This window comes from Nannobrachium achirus (genome assembly GCF_963921795.1).
Source record: "Nannobrachium achirus genome assembly, chromosome: 8".
In the NCBI taxonomy this organism is placed as follows: domain Eukaryota; kingdom Metazoa; phylum Chordata; class Actinopteri; order Myctophiformes; family Myctophidae; genus Nannobrachium; species Nannobrachium achirus.
Window position 1 is genome coordinate 22,649,788 of NC_137817.1, and position 23,406 is coordinate 22,673,193.

General features: G+C 42.4%; 1 protein-coding gene across 2 annotated transcripts in view; it reads left to right on the forward strand.

Moving 5' to 3' along the window:
* Positions 1 to 2,711: 2,711 nt before the first annotated feature.
* brwd1 (bromodomain and WD repeat domain containing 1) overlaps positions 2,712 to 23,406 on the forward strand; it is a 44,642-nt gene continuing 23,947 nt past the window's right edge. For both annotated transcript variants that reach the window (XM_080732105.1, XM_080732106.1), the window contains exons 1-18: positions 2,712 to 2,856; positions 2,966 to 3,024; positions 3,140 to 3,169; positions 3,401 to 3,460; positions 4,303 to 4,453; positions 5,570 to 5,668; positions 6,765 to 6,925; positions 8,444 to 8,665; positions 12,175 to 12,275; positions 12,558 to 12,628; positions 12,795 to 12,895; positions 13,085 to 13,125; positions 13,244 to 13,345; positions 13,944 to 14,097; positions 15,243 to 15,377; positions 21,229 to 21,357; positions 22,336 to 22,484; positions 23,005 to 23,081. In XM_080732105.1, coding sequence (XP_080588231.1) covers positions 2,820 to 2,856; positions 2,966 to 3,024; positions 3,140 to 3,169; positions 3,401 to 3,460; positions 4,303 to 4,453; positions 5,570 to 5,668; positions 6,765 to 6,925; positions 8,444 to 8,665; positions 12,175 to 12,275; positions 12,558 to 12,628; positions 12,795 to 12,895; positions 13,085 to 13,125; positions 13,244 to 13,345; positions 13,944 to 14,097; positions 15,243 to 15,377; positions 21,229 to 21,357; positions 22,336 to 22,484; positions 23,005 to 23,081 — 1,879 coding nt within the window. In that variant the 5' untranslated portion in view covers positions 2,712 to 2,819. The remainder of the gene's footprint in view (positions 2,857 to 2,965; positions 3,025 to 3,139; positions 3,170 to 3,400; positions 3,461 to 4,302; positions 4,454 to 5,569; positions 5,669 to 6,764; positions 6,926 to 8,443; positions 8,666 to 12,174; positions 12,276 to 12,557; positions 12,629 to 12,794; positions 12,896 to 13,084; positions 13,126 to 13,243; positions 13,346 to 13,943; positions 14,098 to 15,242; positions 15,378 to 21,228; positions 21,358 to 22,335; positions 22,485 to 23,004; positions 23,082 to 23,406) is intronic.

Consider the following 23,406-nt stretch of genomic DNA (forward strand, 5'->3'; position numbering starts at 1 on the left):
ACCGTAGGTCGGAAAATAAAAATTATTTTTTCCCTGGATTCCTTGGGTCATGACGCATCTCCCCATATAGGCCACGCCCATTTGCGTCAGGATAGATTTTCCACCATTTTGAATTCTCTTCAAAACACACTTTTTGCTCCTTTTCCCACATATTTACTCCAAATGTCACAAAAATCGGTACAAAAGATCTCTGAACCCACGCGATAAACATATTCAAGCGATATTTCGATAGTCCATACCGTTCGTCCGGAACACGCTTCCGAAGTTAGCGAGAGGGGCCCGTTTTGCCAAAAATAGACATAAATCATAAACGAAACATCCAGTCAACACCAAATTTAAACCACAAGTTGCGGGTGGGATATTCAACAAATCCCCAAAAGCATTTCCACTTCGACCCTTAGGGGGCGCCAAAAACGCACAAAACGTAACCGTTTCAGGCCAAAACGCGTTTTTCAGGGGGAACAACCCTCTCAAAACGAAACACAAACGATCTCGGGAGCGACGTGACAACATAATCGTCTTGCAAAACTCGTGGGAGGGGGGCGGGGCGAGCAACCACACTCGCAATTTCCCAAATTGCACATTTTCTAGTTTATTTATCTATCAGTCAGTCAGTATCTCCTCAAAACTTTGGCGCGCTTCATCTCTTAAACGCTTACACCTTTCAACACCATTCAAATTTTTATGTGTTCAGCTTACTGAGGACACGTGTGCTTGTACTTTTGGTTTTGAAATGTTTTGTAGTATAAATATAAAAAAATAAAAATGTTTAACTTTAAGCACCCAATGCATTTCCAATGGGTTTAGTGAGTGGGGACAGAGTGGAGAGAAGGATAATAGACCCATGTTTATGTTAAGGCGCTGTGGCTGCAGTGTTCACACTTCAGATATGCTATCTATATCATTGCGTTCACACAGGTCTGCTCTCTGATTTGATCCAAATGTCTAAGCTGTGTGATGTATAAAACTATAGTTATAGTTAAAACTATAAATAAATGTCCCTCTCCACTCTACTGATTACACAGCTGTGATCAAGAATCAAGTCCGGGCGATGGGATGTAAATCCCATAGCCATATATCCTAGAGCCCGCAGGGACAGTCAGCCATATTAGTGGTTGTTGTTGGTTGTCAGGGAGATATCAAAACCAATGCATTTCCAAGTCAGATCCACAAACACAATAAAAGCCATGCTCCACTCCTCAGTCTGGAGTGGCCACATAGAAGAACGCCTTGGTTATAGACATAGTGGAGGACAGATGTGATCTGGGATTGTTAGCCTACAGTATATGCACTCAATATACTCCACTACAGTTGGAGTCCATTTGACAGTTGCTGGTTCCCAAACACAGAATCAAAAATGTAGATCTAGAACACATAGAATATGTACAGTACAGTAAGGTTCAGTAGAGTACAGTAAAAGTACAGTAAGGTTCAGTAGAGTACAGTAAAGTACAGTAAGGTACAGAAAGGTACAGTACAGAAAGGTACAGTAGAGTACAGTACAGTAAGGTACAGTAAAGTACAATACAGTACAATAAGGTACAGTAGAGTACAGTAAAGTACAATAAAGTACAGTAAAGTAGAATAAAGTACAGTAAGGTACAGTGGAGTACAGTAAAGTACAGTAGAGTACAGTAAAGTACAGTATAGTAAGGTACAGTAGAGTACAGTACAGTAAGGTACAGTACGGTACAGTAGAGTACAGTATAGTATAGTACAGTAAGGTACAGTACAGTACAGTAAGGTACAGTAGAGTACAGTAAAGTACAGTAAGTTACAGTAGAATACAGTAAAGTACAGTACAGTAGAGTACAGTAGAGTACAGTAAAGTACAGTAGGTTACAGTACAGTACAGTACAGTACAGTACAGTACAGTAAGGTGCAGTACAGTATAGTAAGGTACAGTACAATACTGTAAGGTACTGTACCTTACAGTAGCTTAAAGTATCCTATTTGTTGGGTTGGAAGCGAGCCCACACTGTTTCGAAGGAACAGTATTTCTAGTTATTATTATTACTGTATATTATCCTTTGAGGAAGTCGTGGGCCGTATTGAGACGGCCGAGGGGCCTGATCTGGCCCTCGGGCCCTATGTTGCCCACGTGATATTGCTCAATGCTCATACACGCCTAGCTTGAATTTGGAACAAAAGTTCTTTAAAGCACCTGCTGTGCCCGAAACAAACCACTGTATTAGCCTTCTCTCTAAATGTAATGAGGCACCATCACAATTATTTCCATGAGAGTTTGGTTGCCAGTGTAGCGCCTTTTTATTGGACCCGCTTTACAATGTAAACTATTTAATTCATTTATAGAAAATATCCTAATCTGTCATCAGCCGATAAGAAGTATCTTTTAGGATACCGTCGGATAGATAGAAAGAACATTGTCTGGCAATCATAACGTATTACGTCATCTACAGATCGCTCGACCTTGGTGGACAAAAGGGGATATTTCGTCTACATCTTTTGCATGTGGTGTGTACAGTTTAGAGCGAGCGAATAAAAAACATATCGACTCGCTCGGACTAAAATGGTAAAATAAATGTAAAGACAGCAGCTCGCTTTGTCTTTGTTTGTAGCAGAGAGAGAGAGAAGAAAGCGTTCTTCTTCTTCCCCACCCCCTGTTTCCTCTGCTGTGGCGGAAGTAGCGAGTATCGCTGAGGCCTCATCCTTCCAATGGCGACTGCAAACAGGCTGAATAGAAAGCGGGAGCAACCGTGGAGGGGGTCACAGCTGTGCAACTGAAATTAAATAAATATATCACCGGAGTCATAAAGTTAGACGAAATTCCGTTCGCCCACCAAATCACGGCCGATTCAATGGCCAAAAATCGGAACATTTCGCTCCTTGAGTCGGGTAAGGCGCACAAGTTATCTAAACGATAGCTCCGTTTACAGCTAATATCATGGCTCGGGTTCATTGATATCCATGTGTTTTTATAATGTTGCCCTATATTCGTTCACAGAGCTATATTACTTGATCTCTCGTTTTCTGACAACGGGTCCCTGTCGAAGAGCGGCTGAGGTGAGCTGGCGTGTCAGTCTGGCTACAATGTCTTGCGCTTCGCATATTCTTTGGACTAGTTGACGGGATCAATAAAAAACATCTAATCTAAAACGTTATTTGGTATCTATTTCAGGTTCTAGCAAGCGAAATAGAGGAATATCAGGTGTGTATTCCCTTGTTGTCGTGTCAGCTTCATGTTATGTGGAAGAGGTATCGCCGGGGTCGGAGTGTGTCGGGAGCATAAACTTGTTTGGCTCCGTGGACTTTTAATGCCCCTCTCTGAACGTCTCACTTGTTTGACATCACACGTTTTACCAACTTCATTTGTAGCTCTTATACTATTTTGCGCAGTCGCTGCGATTACTCGGCTAACTCGAGTGTCTTGCTTCGACAGCTTTTACCTCGGAGATTGGACTGGCAGGGAAATGAGCACCCAAGAACATACGCAAATTTGGTAAGCTATTTTCATCTCTTTAAAGTCAATTGTTTGCGATCTGTTATTGTCTTGTGACAGGGGAGATCGAACCATGCTTAGCGCTTGTTTACTGTGTCTTTGTTCCCTTTTTAATCCGCTGTCATCGGACTCTCGTGTTGTGGGCTGTATCGGCACGGTTTAACATACTGTGCAGTGGATCCTTTCCCCTCACACCAGATCCTGAGTATATCTGTACATAGAAAAGCGATTTTGATAGAGCTTTTGTATTATTTAGACCAAGTGTTGTACTGCAGATAGGGTGGGTTCTTTGGCTTCTCGCAACGTCAAGATGGCTCTGCCGACCAATCAGAGAGACGGATACGCTGTCTCTGCGTTATTTTACATGTGACCTGTGTTGTGATTGGCCCATATAAGGAATGTGTTTGCATAACAAGCCCTGCCCTCTTGGAATACAGTATCCTGGTGAATGAGTTCAAAGGCTCATCGCCTACCACAGAATCACTACTAGTAAATTAAATTAATGTATAGAAATGATATGGGTAACATAGGTGCAGATACAGATTGTTAGTAACATACAGCACGTGCCAACCTACAACTGGAACTCATTCTCTGTACTGTGCATGGTGACAGCCAATGCCATGAAATGGACTGTAGACTAGACACCATACCTAAATGTTCAGCATCTTATCACGTTGTGCAAAGTCATAGTTCCTCTGAAATATTCTTGTTTTTTTAATGACATGCATGCGTATGACATTACATTGTAATAAGCCTTATATCTCGGAAAAACAGTAGGACCTTTATATACTGCATCAACTGGCACATCACTAACGCTGCATTCACTTTGCTTGCTTGGGAAGGTGGCTGCCAACAGACACATTGCACCAGACCATTTGCTCCAGATATGTAAGCAGATTGGTCCACTTCTGGACAGAGAAGTGCCATCATGTGTCCCAGGCGTTCATTCTCTCCTGGGATCCGGGAAGCAGTCCATGCTTAGAAATGCAAAAGGTATCTGATTTTGAAGATGTCGTGACATGGTTCTGTTTGCGTGGAATGGATTGTGACATACTGTATACACATACTATGTAAAATATAAACACATCAGTGGCCACTTTTATTCAATACCTAGTCCAGGTAGGATACTGTTAATTGAATCTCATGACCCTCCTGCATGTTGAGTTTTATTCATACAGAAGCACTCACAGTTTAAGTAAGTAGCCATGTGGCCCATATGTCGGGAGTTGTCCCGGGAGCTTGTCTCCTTTCCTTAGTGTGAGGCAGCTTGATGTACAAGTACACCCCCTTACACCCCCTGGACATGGTGCTAGTATGTCACAGGGAGGGACGTACCTAAAATCCAACCTTAATGCTGAGGGCCAAGCAGGGAGTCATTGGGCTCTACTATTATTTTTTAAATAGTCTTTTGTATGACAGGTATTGAACCCTGACTTCCTAATCTCAGGGTGTACACTCTAACCACAAGGCCACTGAAGCTGGTACTATTGATGAATCACTTTTCATGTATTGGGCAGCAAAGACTTATATAGCACACAGCCGTCATTAGTGTTTGAATCAGTTTTAGTCATAATGTCTGTTTGGAGAAAGAAGTTGTTTGCATTAATGAAAAGATGTAGAATAGACCTTTTGTTATCACTTTCTACATACATTCCTTGTCATCATTTGTTTGGCATAGTCTACGCAAAATAAAGTGTTGGTAACTGAGCTATATATTTGTTTATGTACTACTACTAATGCATGACCGCATTTAAAGCCTGTTCAGAGCGTGTTGGTTTTGGAGAACTGCTCATCCGATCGAAACTGCACTTCCTTGTGTTCTCAACAATACACCCACTAAGTGTGAAGTCTATCGGATGAAAGGTTCTCGAGATGCTGTATGTGAAGGACAGATATACGTACACTACATACCTTACATGCTGAGATTCCTGGGATTCATAGACGGATAGTTGTAGTGATGCAGTCATTTGAGCATTTGCCTACAGAGGAGTGTATATTGGAGCTTTTAAATTAGAAAATTAGGAATAGTCTTCAAACTATTCATCAACCGTAGTGCCACATAGCTGATCAACAGCTCAATAATCCTGCTGCCTTTTCATTTTCTTTCAGACTGTGATGGTGTGCGGTTGAAAGCTTCATCATATGCAGCCCTTCATAGGGGCAGACCACCAGAGAGGCCTTTGAACTGCAAGTACCCTCCACACCTAGGTGGGTACTGCTTCACTAACCATAGAGACATTTGCCAGATACTTTAATTCAAACCACTAGCGGTATTATAACTGCGTACAGTTTTAGCACGGAACAAAGCCTAATTTATGCTTTTGACACCATTTTACACATGAAAATATGTCATTCATTGAGCGACATGTCACAGGAGTGGACACTTTCGCTGAAGCATGAATTAGGCTTAAGTGGGAATTTAAATAAGTGACGCTGACAGCATTAATCAATTAATTGTAAAAGGCCACCAGAGCCTACAGTGGATTTTGGTTATGCAAGGTAAGGATACATGATGTTCTTCAACTCTGATTAGTGGTACATTTTATACTGTTATGCTGTTGTTTGGTTATGTTTAAATGTCTTAATTGGCTATATGTCTTATTTATGTGCTGTGTCGGGTAAGCCAGAGGGTAGTAGCCTCTGTCTGATTATGAGTTGTTACCATGATATGGTGTTGCATCATACGTCTTTCTGTTGAATACTTGTTCATTCAGTCTCATCATTGCTAACTGGCTGGATTCTGATACTGATTGTGATCCATTACTCAGTTAAGTTATTTGAAATGACTACTTTAGATTGGTTCTGGAATATACTATACCTATCCTATCACATTTGTATTATTGTGGAAAACGAACCATCCTACTGTGTAGCACACACCATGAACCTCACTTACTGTTCACCTGCCCAATGTCTTTCTTAATTTGTAGTGCAAGACTACAAAGACTGTGTGTGTGTGTGTGTGTGTGTGTGTGTGTGTGTGTGTGTGTGTGTGTGTGTGTGTGTGTGTGTGTGTGTGTGTGTGTGTGTGTGTGTGTGTGTGTGTGTGTGTGTGTGTGTGTGTGTGTGTGTGTGTGTGTGTGTGTGTGTGTGTGTGTGTGTGTGTGTCCGCCCCTAGACGTTTGCCTAAAAATATCTCTTTGATATGCTGTCAGGTCAGCCTGGCATGTTCACTTGATGCCGTCTGTAATAGTGATTCCATGCAGTCTGTAATACCGCTGTGGAACGACATGATGCAGTATTCATAAGGTTCTCGGTCTTGATGCTTCCTATGCTTGGAGTCTGATCATTGGTACATTGTTGACAGTGGAGGTCCACAGAGGGAGAGAGCTAACAGGAACTCAGCGCTTCAGCTCCATCAACCCAGTCAGCAACTATCAGCACATGCGGCTGCACAGGCGGATCCTGGGGCATCTGTCTGCAGTGTACTGTATTGCATTTGATCGCACCGGTCTCAGGATCTTCACTGTAAGTCAGGGCTTGGGGAAATTATTTTGGTAATTTTTTTATTATTTTGCTGTTATGATGAGTACAAAACCGGTACTGTATAGCTTTGCTTTTGGTTAACAGTTGGCAGTGGTTTAAAGCTTATGAGCAGCATAATGTATTTCTACGAGCTGTTGTTTATATAAAAGGAATAGAGGAGCCTGGAACCAGGGAGGACCCTAGAAGGGACATTGATTGTGACAAATGTTTTCTATGAAGTCAAAAAGTTATAGCCATACTGTCCATCTTTACTTTCTAACAGGGTTCACTACTATACTTGTATGCTAGACTAAAATAAAGCCCCGTTTTCATTGAGCAAAACTTCTGGAAGTTTCTTAAAAAATGACGGCAATTTTGAAATTCACGCCATGTGAAAACGTCCCCTTAATTTGTGTTCCGGGAGTTTTGGGGGACTAAATTTGACGGCAAAATACCTAGTAATTTTTGGTGAAATTACCGTGAGAATACAAATTTCCCTTCTGTGAAAACGCATACCGTTATTTTTGACGTTTTTTTGACAAGCAGGTGCGTAAGGAGCCAATAATAACAGTTAAAGCATTGTATTTGGGATTGAAAACGATCTGAATGTGAATGGGATATACAGTAGAAATAAAATACAGCTTCACCTTGCATTAGGGATATAATTATTTAGGCTATAGAGTAAGAGTAGGGTCGCATTGTGACCATAGCTGGCTGCCTGCAAAAGTGCAATGATTTCTCAACGGTAGCTCCTTTTGGAACCTCTTCCAGCGAGCGACTGAGCGAGTGCGAGTCCACAGCTAATCTAAAGCCCACAGCCACAGGTGCAACACGTTGCATTAGATCCTTTTTGAACGGACCTTATGTGTTGTTGTTGCTGAGCATGAAGAATATTTAGTTTAGTTAAATCCATTTGTAGCGTTCAGAGTGAGAGAGAGAGAGAGAGAGGCACCGATGCCACCGCAGTGAACGCACCGAACTGGGGAGACAGGAGAGTGTTTTTCTTTTTTTTCTTTCTTTTTTTTTAGGGCTTTCAGTCCAAGTGTTGCCATGTCTGTTAATTATAAGCGACTCTGGGCTTCATTTCCGTAAAGTTGCTTGTATATGATAGTTGCTGGTTTCGTTTTATTTGTTGTGATCTTGTAGATCGGTAATTTTAAATTAGCTGATGTGGCGATGCGTGTAGTTTTAAAGTGCTCGTGTGGCTTAGATAATGTCACTTTTTGGGGCTTATTTTCGTACACCTGGTTGCTTAGTTCTCTTGCAAAGTCTGGCAACACAGTCTACACCGACTTTCATACCGCGACAACGGTTTAGTGAAAACGAGGTATTTTATGGCTATGCCAGCATTTTTGCTTATGTGAAAAAACAAAACTCCCGGCAAGTTGAAAATCATTATGCTAATTATTTTGCAGGAAAAATTCCGGAACTGTAGTGAAAACATGCCTTAAGTTAACTACATTTCCCAAAACACTGCAACAATAACTGCCATGTATTTTGTGTATATGTGTTTGTTTCCAGGGCTCGGATGACTGTTTGGTGAAGATATGGTCTTCGTTTGACGGAAGTCTCCATTCGACGCTACGAGGACACTCTGCAGAGATCACTGACCTGGCGGTCAGCTACGAGAACACGCTGATCGCGGCGGGCAGTTGTGACAAGACCATCCGAGTGTGGTGCCTTCGTACCTGTGCCCCTGTAGCTGTGCTTCAGGGCCACAGTGGATCTATTACCTCCCTACAGGTGAAAGACCAAGCTCTTTAGGAGAGTTTCTGGGACTGAGATTAAACGTTCATTCAGCTTTATTCTGGTCACTTTTTCCTTCCTCGTGTCCCTAACCCATTAAGACCTGAGGCAGATTCTACAAATGCCTTCTAAAGCGCCTTTCAGACTTAGGGCGGTTGACGCGGGCGTTCTCGCTTGGGTCAGCAGTGACTGTGCCGCGCTGCAGACACAAACACAATCGCTCCGCGAGTAAATGCTGGGCGATATTGGGCGAGCGCATGCAAGAACGAGCACGTGCGTGAGAATTTCATGGGACCGCGCCCGCTTTCCTCTCCGCGCTTCAACTTCTCCGCGCGTCCAAAATAATCATTGAAAATGAATTACTAGGGAGAGTTAAAGTTATACCATGTAACCTTTTTTATAAAACAAATCTTAAAATTGTCCGAACTGTTAAATCGCTAAAGTTTTAGAACCCCCACTCTGTTAATTTCAGCTTCTAAAGCCTTCTCTTTATATGTTTTCTATGTGCCGTGAGGGAGAATTTCGCGGCAAAATGACGTCATCTGCATCATGTGTATACGTTGGCCAATCATATCGCCGATCATAAACACATGGTACACTACCGGCCAATCACAGGCGCATCTTGCTGACTTCTCAGGAAGTAGCTTGCCTCAACATAACAACAACATACTCGGGTGAAGGAGTCCGTTTCTCCGGAATGCCTGAACGCACAGGAACCAGGGACCCCTCTAAAGATAGATCTCGGCGAGCTGCAGGCGGAAGCGGTGGCGAGAGGCCCGGTCTGCGGCGAAAAACGGCCGAAAGACGCGGATGCGACCGCGGTTTGCTATACAGCTCTGACCACTAGTTGAGCAACTTACACAGTATAGCTTTAAAAGCTTCCCGTCTAAATCAGCAGCTCTCACACTTTCAAGATTTCTCAACAATGTTCAAAAATAGCAGATGTAATGACGCGCTGTGAGTTTGTGTATCTGCTATTTTTGAATATCCAACGCAAAAATCTAAAATTACAGATTTTCCCCCGGTTTTAATGGGCTATTTGCATCTGCTAATGTTATGCTTACATTTCCCTATGATTGAGACCATACCATGCATATTAGAATGGTCAAAGGTGCTGACTAGATAATTTGTCAGGGTCCAAAATGAAAGATTGTAATTTGGCCCAGGGTCTGCAAAGATTATTCTGTCACTGTCCTGATTGGATCAGCATTTTGCAGGCCTCTAGGGATGAGCAGTTTGTTTGCATATTACCTTATTAAGAAACCTATTATCACCTATTTGTTTTCTGTACTCCTATTCTCACTCAAAGCATATTCTCCTTTAATCAAGCAGTCACTGGTCAGAATATATTACTGGTGGTTATATGGTATACATTACAGCAGGGCTACTCAACTTAAGATGGCTCAGGGGCCACTCAGCAAAATGCCAAAAGTCAAAGGGCCGCAAGCTAAAAATGACGGTCCCATTTTGAACGTTTACAATGATTTTGTCTAATAATTTGTCTAATAATTAAGGAAACACACAGAAAACAGCCACATTTTGGGTCTAACAACCCAACTGCTGCTATTGTAGAATTGTTTGATTACTAATCATATAGTAGGCCTATATCATTATTAGTACATGTCTTCAACTGGGGGTTAGGGACCCCAATCCTCAGGTTATTACAGGGGGGGCTGCCAAATATTTGTGTGATATAGTTTTATATAATAGCCTACAGTAGGCTATAATAACTAGCCTACAGTGAGGGTCCCTGCTTTATATCTCTCTCAACTAAGGGGTCCTTCACCTGAAAAACAACTCCCTGGTTTGTTATATTATAATAATATCCAAGATTATGCCATTTTAGCCAAAAACATAGACCTACAAGCTCACAGTGCGTCGCATCCACGACGCGTTGTGAGCTTGTAGGTCTCCTATTTTAGGTGCGACACCCTTGTACTGCTAAGTATAAATTAGGCTTCTTTCCCAGAACAGAACAGCAGCAGAGAAAGAGGGAGTTGCACCATTGCATCAACACTCAACAGGAAAGTTGTAAAACAGTGAAAACTACTTTGTTTTAAACGCAAGTAGTAGTCCTACAACACCCAGCAACATTGTTGTTTTGTGTGTGCAGATATAGCGCAGAAGCTTTCTTTAACAAAATGATCTCAATCAATACCGTCGGAGATTCGCCAAGAATCGGCCGTTGATTACACTCAGCTGTGCTACTCTGTGACAACAATCAGCGCAGCGGACAATCATGGATGTTATTATAACGCTAATTACTGTACTGCTAATCTTGCATTTTTAACCTGTGCGGCTGCTGCTGCATAGCTAGTTCGTCTGTGTGCACTTCTGCACTGTCTGCCTGCCTGCAGAATGAATGTCCGAGAGTGCTGTCACTGTGGCGACTCGCGTTAAAGATTGGCTTTTGGGGAGGGGGCTGAGATGGTGCATTCAATGTGCCTCGGAAACATAGGATAGAATGAAATACTACATGAAAAAAACTATACAGCCGTGGAGTTTACCGATCCAGACACTCAGCGAATGATACATCATGATTTCAGCCGTCAATTTGTACCGATACACACTGAGAAATGCTGCGTTCACTCGATAGAAAAACTATATTTTTATTAGATCATGACGGGCCGCACAGACATGCGGAAAGGGCCGCATGCGGCCCGCGGGCCGCGGGTTGAGTAGCGCTACATTACAGAATAGAGATGTGGCATCTTAATTAGGTGGCAACAATAAATAGATCTTTTGGCCCGGGCCGCTGGCCTTGCGGTCTGGGCACCTAGGCTGCCTAGTAGAGACAAGGCCACCCTCATTGTCTAATGGCATCGGGTGGTTTCTGTTTTTATAGTGTAATGTATTTTGTCTGTCATTTATTTTTTGGCGACTCAAGCCATTGGGGAAATGAGGATGAGCCATTTGTATTAAAGGTCCTATGACATGCTTTTTTTTTTTTAAGATTTGTTTTTGGGCTTTTTGCCTTTATTGGATAGGACAGTAGACTGACAGGAAATGGGGGAGAGACAGGGAGTGACACGCGGCAAAGGTCGCCTGGATCGGGAATCGAACCAGCGACGCCGACAGGCATTGATGCCGAAATGGCAATGCCTATATGGTATGCGCCTGGTCCACTAGGCCACCAGGTGCCCCATGACATGCTTTTTTAAATATTATTTGCCACGTTCCTTCCGGTGTGTTTTTAAAAGATTTTAAGTGGAATAAAAAACACTCAGCTCTGTGTTCAGAGCTCTGAGGCTTTTCAGCTGCAATGATAAGATACTGTTGAGGGCATTTTCCCTGTGTTTCCCCAGGCTAAATGTAACAGTCTGTGGGCTATTCAGAGGCCTGTTTAAATGTAGTTTTTTTTTGGGAGGGTAGAATTGGATGTCGAAGAACTCTCCCCAAAAATGTGACATTTTATATCATAGGGCCTTTAAATACAGTATGTAATGCATATCTTGGCATGTATTAAAGTAAAATAGTGTGTGACATTGGAAGTCTGTGTTTTTCAGTTCTCACCATACGCCAAAGGCTCCAAACGTTACATGCTGTCCACTGGAACTGATGCCACTGTCTGCTTCTGGCAGTGGGATGTCAACAACATCAACTTCAGGTAAGTTTTACTGTATATCCTCACAATGCGTATGTAAGCTTGTAGAGGTGCTATCTTTAGTTGAATGTTCACCCCAGAATAGGAACACTAGGGTTCATTTAATTCTTGAAAATGTGCTTACCTGCAATTCCACAAAATGTTTGGCTTGTGCATTTTCATTAATGTTGTCCTGATTTTCTCTTGGTGTGTTGAATGGAAACAAATGATGCTAGCAGGACCAATGCTCAGTCAAGTGTCATTTTGTATCCAGGCTTAAACACTTTGCTCCAATTTTTGTTCCAGTGATCGGCCGCACAAGTTTATTGAGAAACCCAGGCCAGGCGTTCAAACCGTCTGCTCCTCATTCAGCCCAGGTATGCAGTCAATATTGTTTATACTGTTTATTCGAATACAATGTATTTGTGTGTGGTTATCAGGCATGTTTTGGAATGTGTATGTGGTGAGCTTACTCAGATTTTGGATCCTGAGTTGATCGCTCTTAATTAATTAATTAATTTATTATTTTGTATAACATTTTAGGCGGCATGTTCCTGGCAACAGGAAGTACTGATGATGTCATCAGAATATATTACTTGGGATGTGGAAACCCAGAAAAGATATCAGAACTCCATGAGCATACAGTAAGAAAATACATTTTCCTCAAGGTCAATTAACGACCATGCTGTAGATACTGTATGCCTCATTTTGTAATGTCTTTGCTTATATTCACCATCCTTACTTTCGTTTAAAACTATGTTCTTTGAGAAATGCAAAATAAATGTCAAGTAATGGCCTCAAACTGTATTCCTTGTACCTATTTCTGTTTTCAGGACAAAGTTGACAGCATCCAATTTTGCCACTCTGGAGAAAGGTATGTTCACTGTTATCACTGGACCACCCCGTCCATGAACATTTCATGAGGGTATTACTGAAATAAGGGGTGGATGGACAAAATGAACAAATAAAAATGTATAGATATTGTCTCTCAGGTTTGTGAGTGGTAGCCGTGATGGAACTGCACGCATATGGAGGCTACATCAGCGGCAGCAGTGGAGATGCGTCTTGCTCAACATGTCTGCCACTCTACCCGGGTATGGATGGACTGTTTTCTATGATGGGAGAATGTGGTCCGTTTTCATTTTTGTTGCAATTGATATTTGTATTATATTTCATGGAAAGAAAAGGGGACGGAAAAATGCATTGCTAAAATATGCAGAATTTGGCCATTTAACCCACTTCTAACTATTGGAAGCAGTTTACAGCTACTGAACAGTTAAACCTGGGCGTCGCATCAGCGGCAACGCAGGGAACGCTCCCTTTTTAATGAAAGAAGGGTGCTCCATTGCCAACGTTGGGCTGCATTCAGTGACGGCGTCCAACCTCAACATTTTTTGACGCAATCTTTCTAGTGGAGCCCTGGCTCAAGCATGCCTCAAGGAAGGACACTTTGATACGATGTGGGGATTAGCCAGTGAACTATGCAACCACTCTGCCTCCTGAGACACTGCTACCCTGGAAGGGGAAAAGAAAATGGGCTTAATATTGTATACTATATTGTATAAACTGTTATCTTTTTTCTTTCTTTCTTTTTCTTTTTTTAAATTGCAATCCTCTGATCATTGTTTTAGTGCAGTGGTCAGGTTTATCTGAAGGGTAGGCCCATGAGACTATTGTTCTCCTCTCCACTAGTGTTGAACAGAAGACCGAAGAGGACAGCTACTTCAAACCCAAGGTCACCATGGTGGCATGGGATCGCCATGACAACACAGTCATTACAGCTGTCAACAACCATCTCCTCAAAGTGTGGAACTCATACACAGGAGAGCTGCTACATATCCTAAAAGTAATACATCCCACACTGTTTCTATCATACCAAAATATGTCTTTGTTTGGTGACTTCCTATATTCTTCAGGTTTCACCTTTGAACAATTCTGGTGGCGTGCAAGACCAGTCCTAGCCTGGTCCCTGCCTGTTCGCTCCGCTCCACGATCTGTTTTGTCTCTCCGCATCACAGTCTGGAAATTACTCAGTTGACTCGCATTTCTGAACGTCCGTTGTTACGTAGCGAGGTCGTTGCTGATTGGGTGTTGTTCCAAGTTCCAACGAATCAGAGTATGGTTAGGGTAGCTACGTCATCAGCCAGCCAATACAGACTGGTGTATTTGTCCCGCCCTGCACCACAGACCAATCAGAAGCCACAGTGGCTGGAAAGCCACGTGGTGGTGTTCCAACTAATCAGAGTAGGGTTAGGGTAGCTGCGTCATCAGCCAGCCAATACACACTGGTGTATTTGACAGACATCACCAAAGACCAATCGGAAGCCACGGCTGTGTGAATCCCGCTTCTATGTCCCACCTCCGCTTGGAGATAGGATGCTCAGGCTTTCCAGACTGTTATGCGGAGAGAGAAAAACAGATAGCGGAACGGAGCAAACAGGCTGGCAACCAGGCTAGACCAGTCCAGTGCTATGCTATTTAGTATATTGTTAAAATTTCAGGTTAGCTTGAAGATGAACAATAGCCATTATGCAAGACATCTAGGTACCAACAGTGATTAGCACAGCCTAATCTCTCAAGACAGATTCAGAGCTGATTCATCTGAATCCTTTTTGTTTTGTTTTTTGTCGATGGATTCCCAGATGGCACAGCCACACAGACACTGGCTAGTGTTATCTAATACATGTTCATACATACATACATTCATTTCAACTGTCATCAAATGGTAAATGGTCTTAATTGATCCAAAGCATCACAATCGCTGTTATATTCACCCATTCACGCAAAGAGGCCACTATGTAAGGTACCACCAACCTTATCGAGAGCAGTTGGGTGTCTAGTGGCCACTACATGTTTTATCATTGCAAAAATATAAATGAACACTGCAATTTGTTTCCTATTCATGAATTGTTTACTCGTCAGCATCATCATTTAATTGAACTATTTTGAATTGAAATGGAATTAAATGTCTAACCTGGATGTTGTTGGCAGGGTCACGAGGCTGAGGTATTTGTCTTGGAACCCCACCCGTTCGACCCCAGGATAATCCTATCTGCTGGCCATGATGGGAACGTCTTCATATGGGACCTGCTGCGTGGGTCAAAGACCCAGCACTACTTTAACATGGTAAACTAACCAGTATACAGCACTAGTTATAGGAATATCGTCACTGTGGTGCAGAAACCTTTATCGCCATATTCTAACTTTTTGTGGGGTTTTCCCACCGTAAATTAACTCCCTACTTGATCATACTACAGCGTCATCCAAAAGTAGCAGATCTACAAGCTTGAAATGTTTTGAGCTTGTAGATCTGGTACTTTTGCTGTTTTGGGATTTTAATCCTGAAAAGTAACCGTTTTGGACATTTGGAGGTTTCTACCTGACAGAGATGATGTAGTACATAAACTACCAACGCAAAGAAAGATACCAAGGCGGTGTGTAGAGCAGAAATGTATCTCAGCCAGTCTAGGGAAAATCCATTTCATTGAATTGAAATACTGAACATTTGCACGACTTTTGAAGTGTCACAACATCATGGCAGACACATTGGGTTTGTCCTTGTTAAAGGTATGTTGTTAAAGTTTAGCAATATGTGCCCTTTTCTGTAGGGAGAGAAATAACTACTGTGGTTGCTGTCTTTCTCCACCAATAAGATTTAATGGTAGAGCCTCGTGCTGGTTCTCTCTCATTTTGTCTATTGTTCTGGTGGCTGCTTTAATCCTTATTTCATTAGACAAGAGGAAGCAGGGCTTTAAAACAAATGTATTTTCCAATTTGTAAACGGAACCATAATTGATAACATTCTTGCATTCCAGCCAGTGGTGGAAAGTAACTAAGTACATTTACTCAAGTACTATTTCAAGATGCTTTTAGTTTACTGGTGTATATCTGACCTCCTCCTGCTCCCTCAGATCTGGGGATCCCCAAAACAAAAAAACACACCCTGGGTGATGGTCCTTTCTCAGTTGCAGGCCTCTCCCTCTGGAACTCACTCGCATCAAAGCTGCCCCCACCCTTGCCCTGTTCAAAGCCTCCCTCAAAACCCACCCTTTCAGACTTGCCCCTCCCAACTAACCTCCCAAATGCAGCTCTTAACCGCGCCGACGTCGGTGACGAAAGAAGGCGGAAAGCGTCAGCTGCCGTCAGGGAGCCATCGGGAGCTTGTCGGCACGCGTTGATGAGAAACTGGACATGTTCAGTCTTTTGCCGTCTTTCTAGGAGTCGGTAGAATTGAGGGGGTTGTAGAGTGGACCTTTAGTTTGCTACTGCTGCAGAACCAAGCCTAAATAAGCCAGACATTTTCCCGTCGCACTTTTGAACTAAATACCATATTATCAATCTCCACTCTCAATTCCTATACCAATCGATCAGCTCCAAAGCAAAGCTTAGAAAGCTAGAGCTAAAACGGGGCTGGAAGTGTGTTGCCACGTATGACAGATTCTGTGAGTGAAACAAGCAAACTGGTTTATGAAAACAAGCCCAAAGAAGCGACCATTTTCACCACTTTAGCCCTATTACATCAGCTTTTCATTTTTTAATAATCTTGAAAGCAAGACCCAAATAAGCAACTATAATTCGGAAAATAAACAAACAAACGCGTAACTATGAATATTTACAAGCAACCTAAAGTCACTTATAATGAGCAGACCTGGCAACACACTGGTAGACAGAGATCAACGCAAAAACGATGTTCTTTCTGCCAACTAGAGTTTGTGCTTAGTTCTATGCCAACTAAATGCCACCGACTGCCACAGACTGCCAGTCTGAAGGAGTTGGAAAGAGTTTCTTGTAGTCTCTTTGGTGTGGAGTCACCTTAGAGGGGAAGACCACCCATTTTCAATATTGAACTATGTCATTAATATACCTTAGAGGAGTTGTGTGGAAATAAAAACAAAGTTCCCCCTCTTCTGTGTTGCCTAGAACTGGAAGATTGATTTTGGGGTTTGTATTGTAAATTACAACTTGATGACATCACACATTGTAATTTACAATACAAACCCCAAAATCAATCCTCCAGTTCTAGGCAACACAGAAGAGGGGGAACTTTTTTTAATTTCCACACAACTCCTCTAAGGTATATTAACACATCTGCCGCCTTACACGTTTATAAACGTTCTATTTTGCCCAGCTATCTACCGCCTTACACGTTACTGTACGTTCTACCGTTTTTGGCCACTGGGGGGCACTGTTCACTAATATATGAGACAGCAATGTGTTCACAGCTCTTTGGGCAGCCTGTGATGCTGATAAAAAATTATAAAAATGTTATTCATGTAATCAGCTTTCTGCACACCACCTTCAAGATGGCTGCCAAAATGGCCACCATCCACATGCTGTAATTGTTTGTGTGTGTTAATCTAAAAATAGATTTTTCTTGGGGTTGATTATATTTTTCTGCCAACTGCAAGGGGGCAATGGACATCTTCTGAGAGCTTATTTTTTTTCAAAAAATGTTTAATTTTTTTTTTATTTTCATTTTAATTTTTTGTAAAAAGCCGGGCAGTACTAAGATAGATTTTTTTTTAACCCTTGGCAGGCATTGTGTTAATGACATAGTTCAATATTGAAAATGGGTGGTCTTCCCCTTTAACAAATCTCCCTTTCTGCCTTTTAACCTTAACACATCGGACGCCCACGTGGTTTTGACGTCTTAATTTGCTGGTGCCCATGGCAACGCGTCATTTTACCTACCGGCGAGAGTACTCGCGAGAAAAGTAATCCGAGTAAATGTAATCCGAGTATGTCCTGTTTATTTCGTGAAAATCTTTTCTTTCAGTCAGGACCGTTTTTTATCATTTCTAAGCCACAGTGTTTGTGTTACGGCATGTAGAAGATGCTGCCGTTTTGAGAAAAAAATGAAAAAAGGAAGAGAATCCGGAGAAAACAGCATTTTTGTGCAGCTGCTAAATAGGAAGTCAACGAGACACACAGCACATCCGGGTGACGTAATTGCGCACTGCATGTTGGGAAATGGAGTTTGTTTCATCACCGCGTGACCGCGGTAGCCAAGTGCAGTAGCTACAGTACAGTATAGTTTACTGTACAACGCGTCAAACGCGTCGTGGGCCTCCAGCGACATCAAAGAAATTGACTTGTAGACACCACGTGGGCATCCGATGTGTTAACCTAATGTTTTTTTTTTTTTTTTTTTTTTCTTGCCTTTTAACTCATTGAGTGCCTATCCCGAACTAGTTCGGGATTATTATCGCATTCCAGAGTGCCTATCCCGAACTAGTTCGGGATATAAAAAAAAAAAAAAAAAAAAAAATTGAAAAAAAATGTTTTGAATTTTTTTTTTGGACCCCATCAAATCTAGTGAACATGATTTCAATCGCGATTTTGCATGTTCCACCCCCATACAACCCCATCTAACATACAGGGCAGCCATTTTTGTTTACATAACATGTAAAACATAATGGCTATTATCTCAAGAATGCCTGAACGGATTTCCAATCGGATTTTTTTGTTTGAAAGCTGTGAACAAACTGCACAAATCCACTCCAATGCAATCCAGGATTGCATTGGATTTTTTAGAGCTCATTCTTCTCTGTTTTTTTCCCATGCATGAGGTGTGCAAGGTTTAATCGTGGCTAAATTGCCGAAAATAGATCTTCTAAAATGCTTGGTAGCCAATAGCTAACTTCAAGCTAACTTCATTCTCTTCCTGTACATGCACAAAGGAAAGTGTTCTGGCAAGTCATGGCTCCAGGGCTTGGGCATGCATTACCAGCATATCTCTATTATTATCTATGGCAGGGGTGCCCAACCAGTCGATCGCGGTCGACCGGTAGATCGCGGGCTGGTTACCAGTGGACCGCGAGATGATTTCAAATAAATAATTTATTAATTCGTGGGGGGAGGACATACATCGGGCGTTTCAGTGAAACGACTCCGAGCGAGTGGATGATGTTGACTGAACCAGAGCATGTGAGCGGAGTGGAGCGGCAACTAAAGCCGCTCCGCGCTCCAGAGGGCTCTTGTCCCGCTCGCTCATCGCTCTGGTCGGCCACCGCACCGCTCCGCTCCCCGCCGCTCCGTCGCTCACGTTGATTTTCGCATTTCTCGCTCCGCGCTCGCTCCACGCTCCGCTCAGGGTCGTCAATCAGAGTCACCAGCCAAAATAAAAAAAGGATTTTGCTTCCATATGCGAAACACTTTCTCCAGTTTGCACAACAAGTGTTCCCAACACAAATGCCTGCGGTAACGTTACGTGAGCCTCGGCTTGATGGAGAGTGGAGACCTGCGTTCACTGTTACAAAAGACGCCATCTAATCTAAGGCATTGTATTTTTTAATAAGACGGGCAATATTAAATCCAGCTGGTTATTGATTAAACACCACAACCGAGAGACGGAGGCGACTCGTGGCGTGTGTTTTTCAATCAGTCTCACTTGAATTTCAAATCGTATCCGTTGACTGGCTGGTTAACTGACACAAGGTAGGCTATGTATTATAAACATAGCCTACGTGTGTGGATGAGTGAAATCGTGATGAAGGGAATTCTCTGTCTGTTCTCCTCTCCGTCTCCGCGGTGCCAACAAGGCTTCACTGTTTTGTTGGAAACATAAGGCGCGCGGCCCAAATAGGGTCAGCTTGGAGCGGAGCGGAGGAACGGAGCGGAGGAAATTCCTCGCTCCAAAGCCGCTCAGACCAAGCCCCCAGAACCCAGGGCTAGATTTGAAGTCTGTGTGCCCGGGTAGCTCAGTCGGTAGAGCTCTCGCCTTTGTACCGCAAGGTCATGGGTTCGATTCCGGGCACCGCCAACTCAGCGTATGAGTAGCACGGCATGGCAAGCTGTGCGGCAAGTACTGGGAGCTGATGGTAGGTGTGGCGCTCCACCTCAGCAGTCCATCTCCCAGGGGTCTAGCGCATTGTAACGGGGACAGACTCCTGCGTGTTACCGGCTGATACCGACAATAAGCCACTCCCGACCTACTTGACTTGACTTGACTGTCTGTATGCCCAATGTGAGAAGTTGCAATCGTTACATTCAATTACAATTCCTACTATACAGTATGATTACAGTACAGTGAGTACAATGTTATAATATCTATTAATATTTTCTGTTTTTCACATGTATATTGAATGGGTGTTACGGTACATTTTGGGCTGGTAGCCCTCAGCTAGGTGGCACATTTTCAAAGTAGACCTTGGGTCAAAAAAGGTTGGGCACCCCTGATCTATGGCCACTGGGCGCCCTCTAGTGGTGATAGGGTGGCACTAAATGAGTTAAATGTTTAGCTCCTAATAAAGTTGTTTATTTTGTCTGGTTGTAAAGCGACTTTGGGTTCTAAGAAAAACACTTAATACATTTGAATTATTATTTCCATGTCTTGATGCTTCTACTCCACATTTCAGAGTTGATATTATACTTTGTACTCCTCTAAAATTATTTGGCCTTTAGTTACAAGTTACTGCAGATTTAGATTATTACTTATGAAATATAGATTATTAGCTGATCTTTAAAGGAGTAGTTCACCACTTTTCAACCTGTCTTCATATAATAGGTCCTCACTAATGTTCATGATAAAATATCAAAAAAAAATTCTACTCAGTCCAAGTCTCCTAGGAGAGCTGTGGGAAGTACAGAATCCATCGTCTTGTGACATCATAATTTTCCCACCAAAAAAAATGAATCAATATTTTTGAAAAAAATATTTAGATTTTTATTATTGCGAGAACAATGGCTTCCACTTTAAAATTGCAACTTTTCAGGAATAGAAAGCCTGCAGTTTCTATAATCTGGATTGGCAATCGATGATGTCACAAGACGATGGGTTTCTGACCTGCCCACAGCCCTCCTCTGAAAAAAAAAAAAAGAAGCAGCTATTTTTGAGTGAGGACCAATTATATGAACATAGGTTGAAAAGTGGTGGAGTGCCCCTTTAAGCTCACGTGTTTCAATGCATTACTCAGTGTCTAGCTAGGTGCAAGGTCTGTGCCTCTCTTGCTGATTTTCTGGTGGTTTTCTCCTCCAGATTGAAGGCCAGGGTCACGGAGCTGTTTTTGACTGCAAGTTCACCCCCGATGGCCAGCGCTTTGCTTGCACAGACTCCCACGGCCATCTGCTCATCTTTGGTTTCGGCAGTTCCAAGCCCTATGAGAAGGCAAGAAGAATCTCATTTATACATTAGAGCTGAACCATATTTGGGTAGCAACTTCATTTGTGATTTAAATTTGTTTTCGTTTTTTTAAGTCGAGCTACTACAATATTGGATACTGTAACTGACCATGTCGATGTTAATGTGTGTTAAGCCCATTGAGTACAAGTCATGAATGACATTACTACCAACAGTTTTACAACACATACACAATGTTTGTAACTTTTGCATAATTACTAGATTTCCCTAAAATCGTGGCTCAAACGTGTGATATTGAGTAATGGGTTTGAAGTTTTACGGTTACTGCTAGTGATTTACAGCAAGCAGCTTAGAACTGTTTGTGTTATCAATCCATGTTTCATTGTCTCCCCATCCATTATAATTAAATATGGCTCAGTTTGGGGTGGTCTGACGATGGCCCTATATATACACACAAGGGCCAGAGCAGAGCTTAGTAAGAAATGTATGCCTCTTAAGATTCCCGTTGCAAGTTCAACATTTTGGCGTGAGCAAATCTAATTAACTTAACCCTTTAACCAAAATTACATTTCTGTTAGTATTAGTACTTAATACATGGTAAATGGTGCATTTATATAGCACCTTTATCCAAGACCGAGATTGTGCATTACATTCACACATTCATACACCGATGGAGGAGGAAACTATGCAAGGCACCAACCTGTTCACCGGGAGCAACTAGGGGTTCAGAATCTTGCTCAAGGACGCTTCCACACTAACTCTGGGGGAGCCCGGGATCGAACCGGGGACCCTTCGGGAACCCTCTGTGTTCTAATGACCCCTTTACCCCTGAGCCACTTCCGCCCGACGTACGTAATTAATTCCTACCACTTTACTGCCTGATCTTATCAGAGACCGACAGACACAAACGTAGCATCAGTAAGCTACAAATTACCTGGATATTGTGTGTATGTTATGTGTTTATTAATCTGCTGCCCTTGCGTCTCTCAATTTGTGTCTCCACAGCTACCAGACCAGGTGTTCTTCCACACTGATTATAGACCACTGATCCGGGATGGCAATGGTTACGTGCTGGATGAGCAGACGCAGCAGGCACCCCACCTCATGCCGCCACCCTTCTTGGTGGATGTTGATGGAAACCCGCATCCACCCAGGTACGGCTGAGACCATACTGTACTTGTTTGTGATGAATGTCCTTTTACAAGTACAAGTTCTATGATATGCTTTTTTTCCTGATGCACTATGACATTGGTGAGATCACTTAAGCACTCAAACTACTTCTCAGTTGACACTGAGGTGATGATCACATGCATAGAGGAAACGCAGAAGTGGCAAAGAGTTCCGCTGTGCTTGGATAGTGAAAACTGCTTCTCCATTACAGCAGTTTCTAGAGTTGTTTCTTTGGTTTGTGATTGCCAGAAGTCATGCACTCATTCTGACCATTTGATTTGTCAGAATGCCTCCAAAAGTGTTTTCTTACTACTTATTGCCATTGTGACTACTGCCTAATAGGATGAATGAATAATTACTGAGCATTCAATATTTGCTTCTTTTTCATCGATTGGCATATTCTTTTGATCTGTGTCTTAATAGACAACACCAAAATGCTAGCCAAATGTCTTACATTAAAAAAATACAATATTCAACTGTATTGTTTTTAAACCCCATCCTCAGGTACCAGCGGCTTGTGCCAGGGCGGGAGAACATTGCATCTGAGCATCTGGTGCCCCAGCTGGGATACGTAGCCACTAGTAAGCACTCACAACAGGCCTGTTTTTGGCTGCAGCCTGGCACAGTGACTTCATGATTCCTCTGGCATTTGTGTGGTGTGTGTGTGTGTGTGGTGCAAGTTTGAACTTGAAGCATTTTATAGCACTTGCCCTTCAGTATGAGAACTGAACTGAAGTAAACGTCTTTCTGACTGTTTTTCTAGTCCTAAAATTAGCCAATTGTTTTCTGACTCCAAAGTATGAAGGAACCAACTAATCGCTGATATTGAGTACACATACTAAAAAATCCATTTGCTGTCTTGGAAAATGTACATGCAGTAGATACAGATAAAAGCAGTTAGTTTGG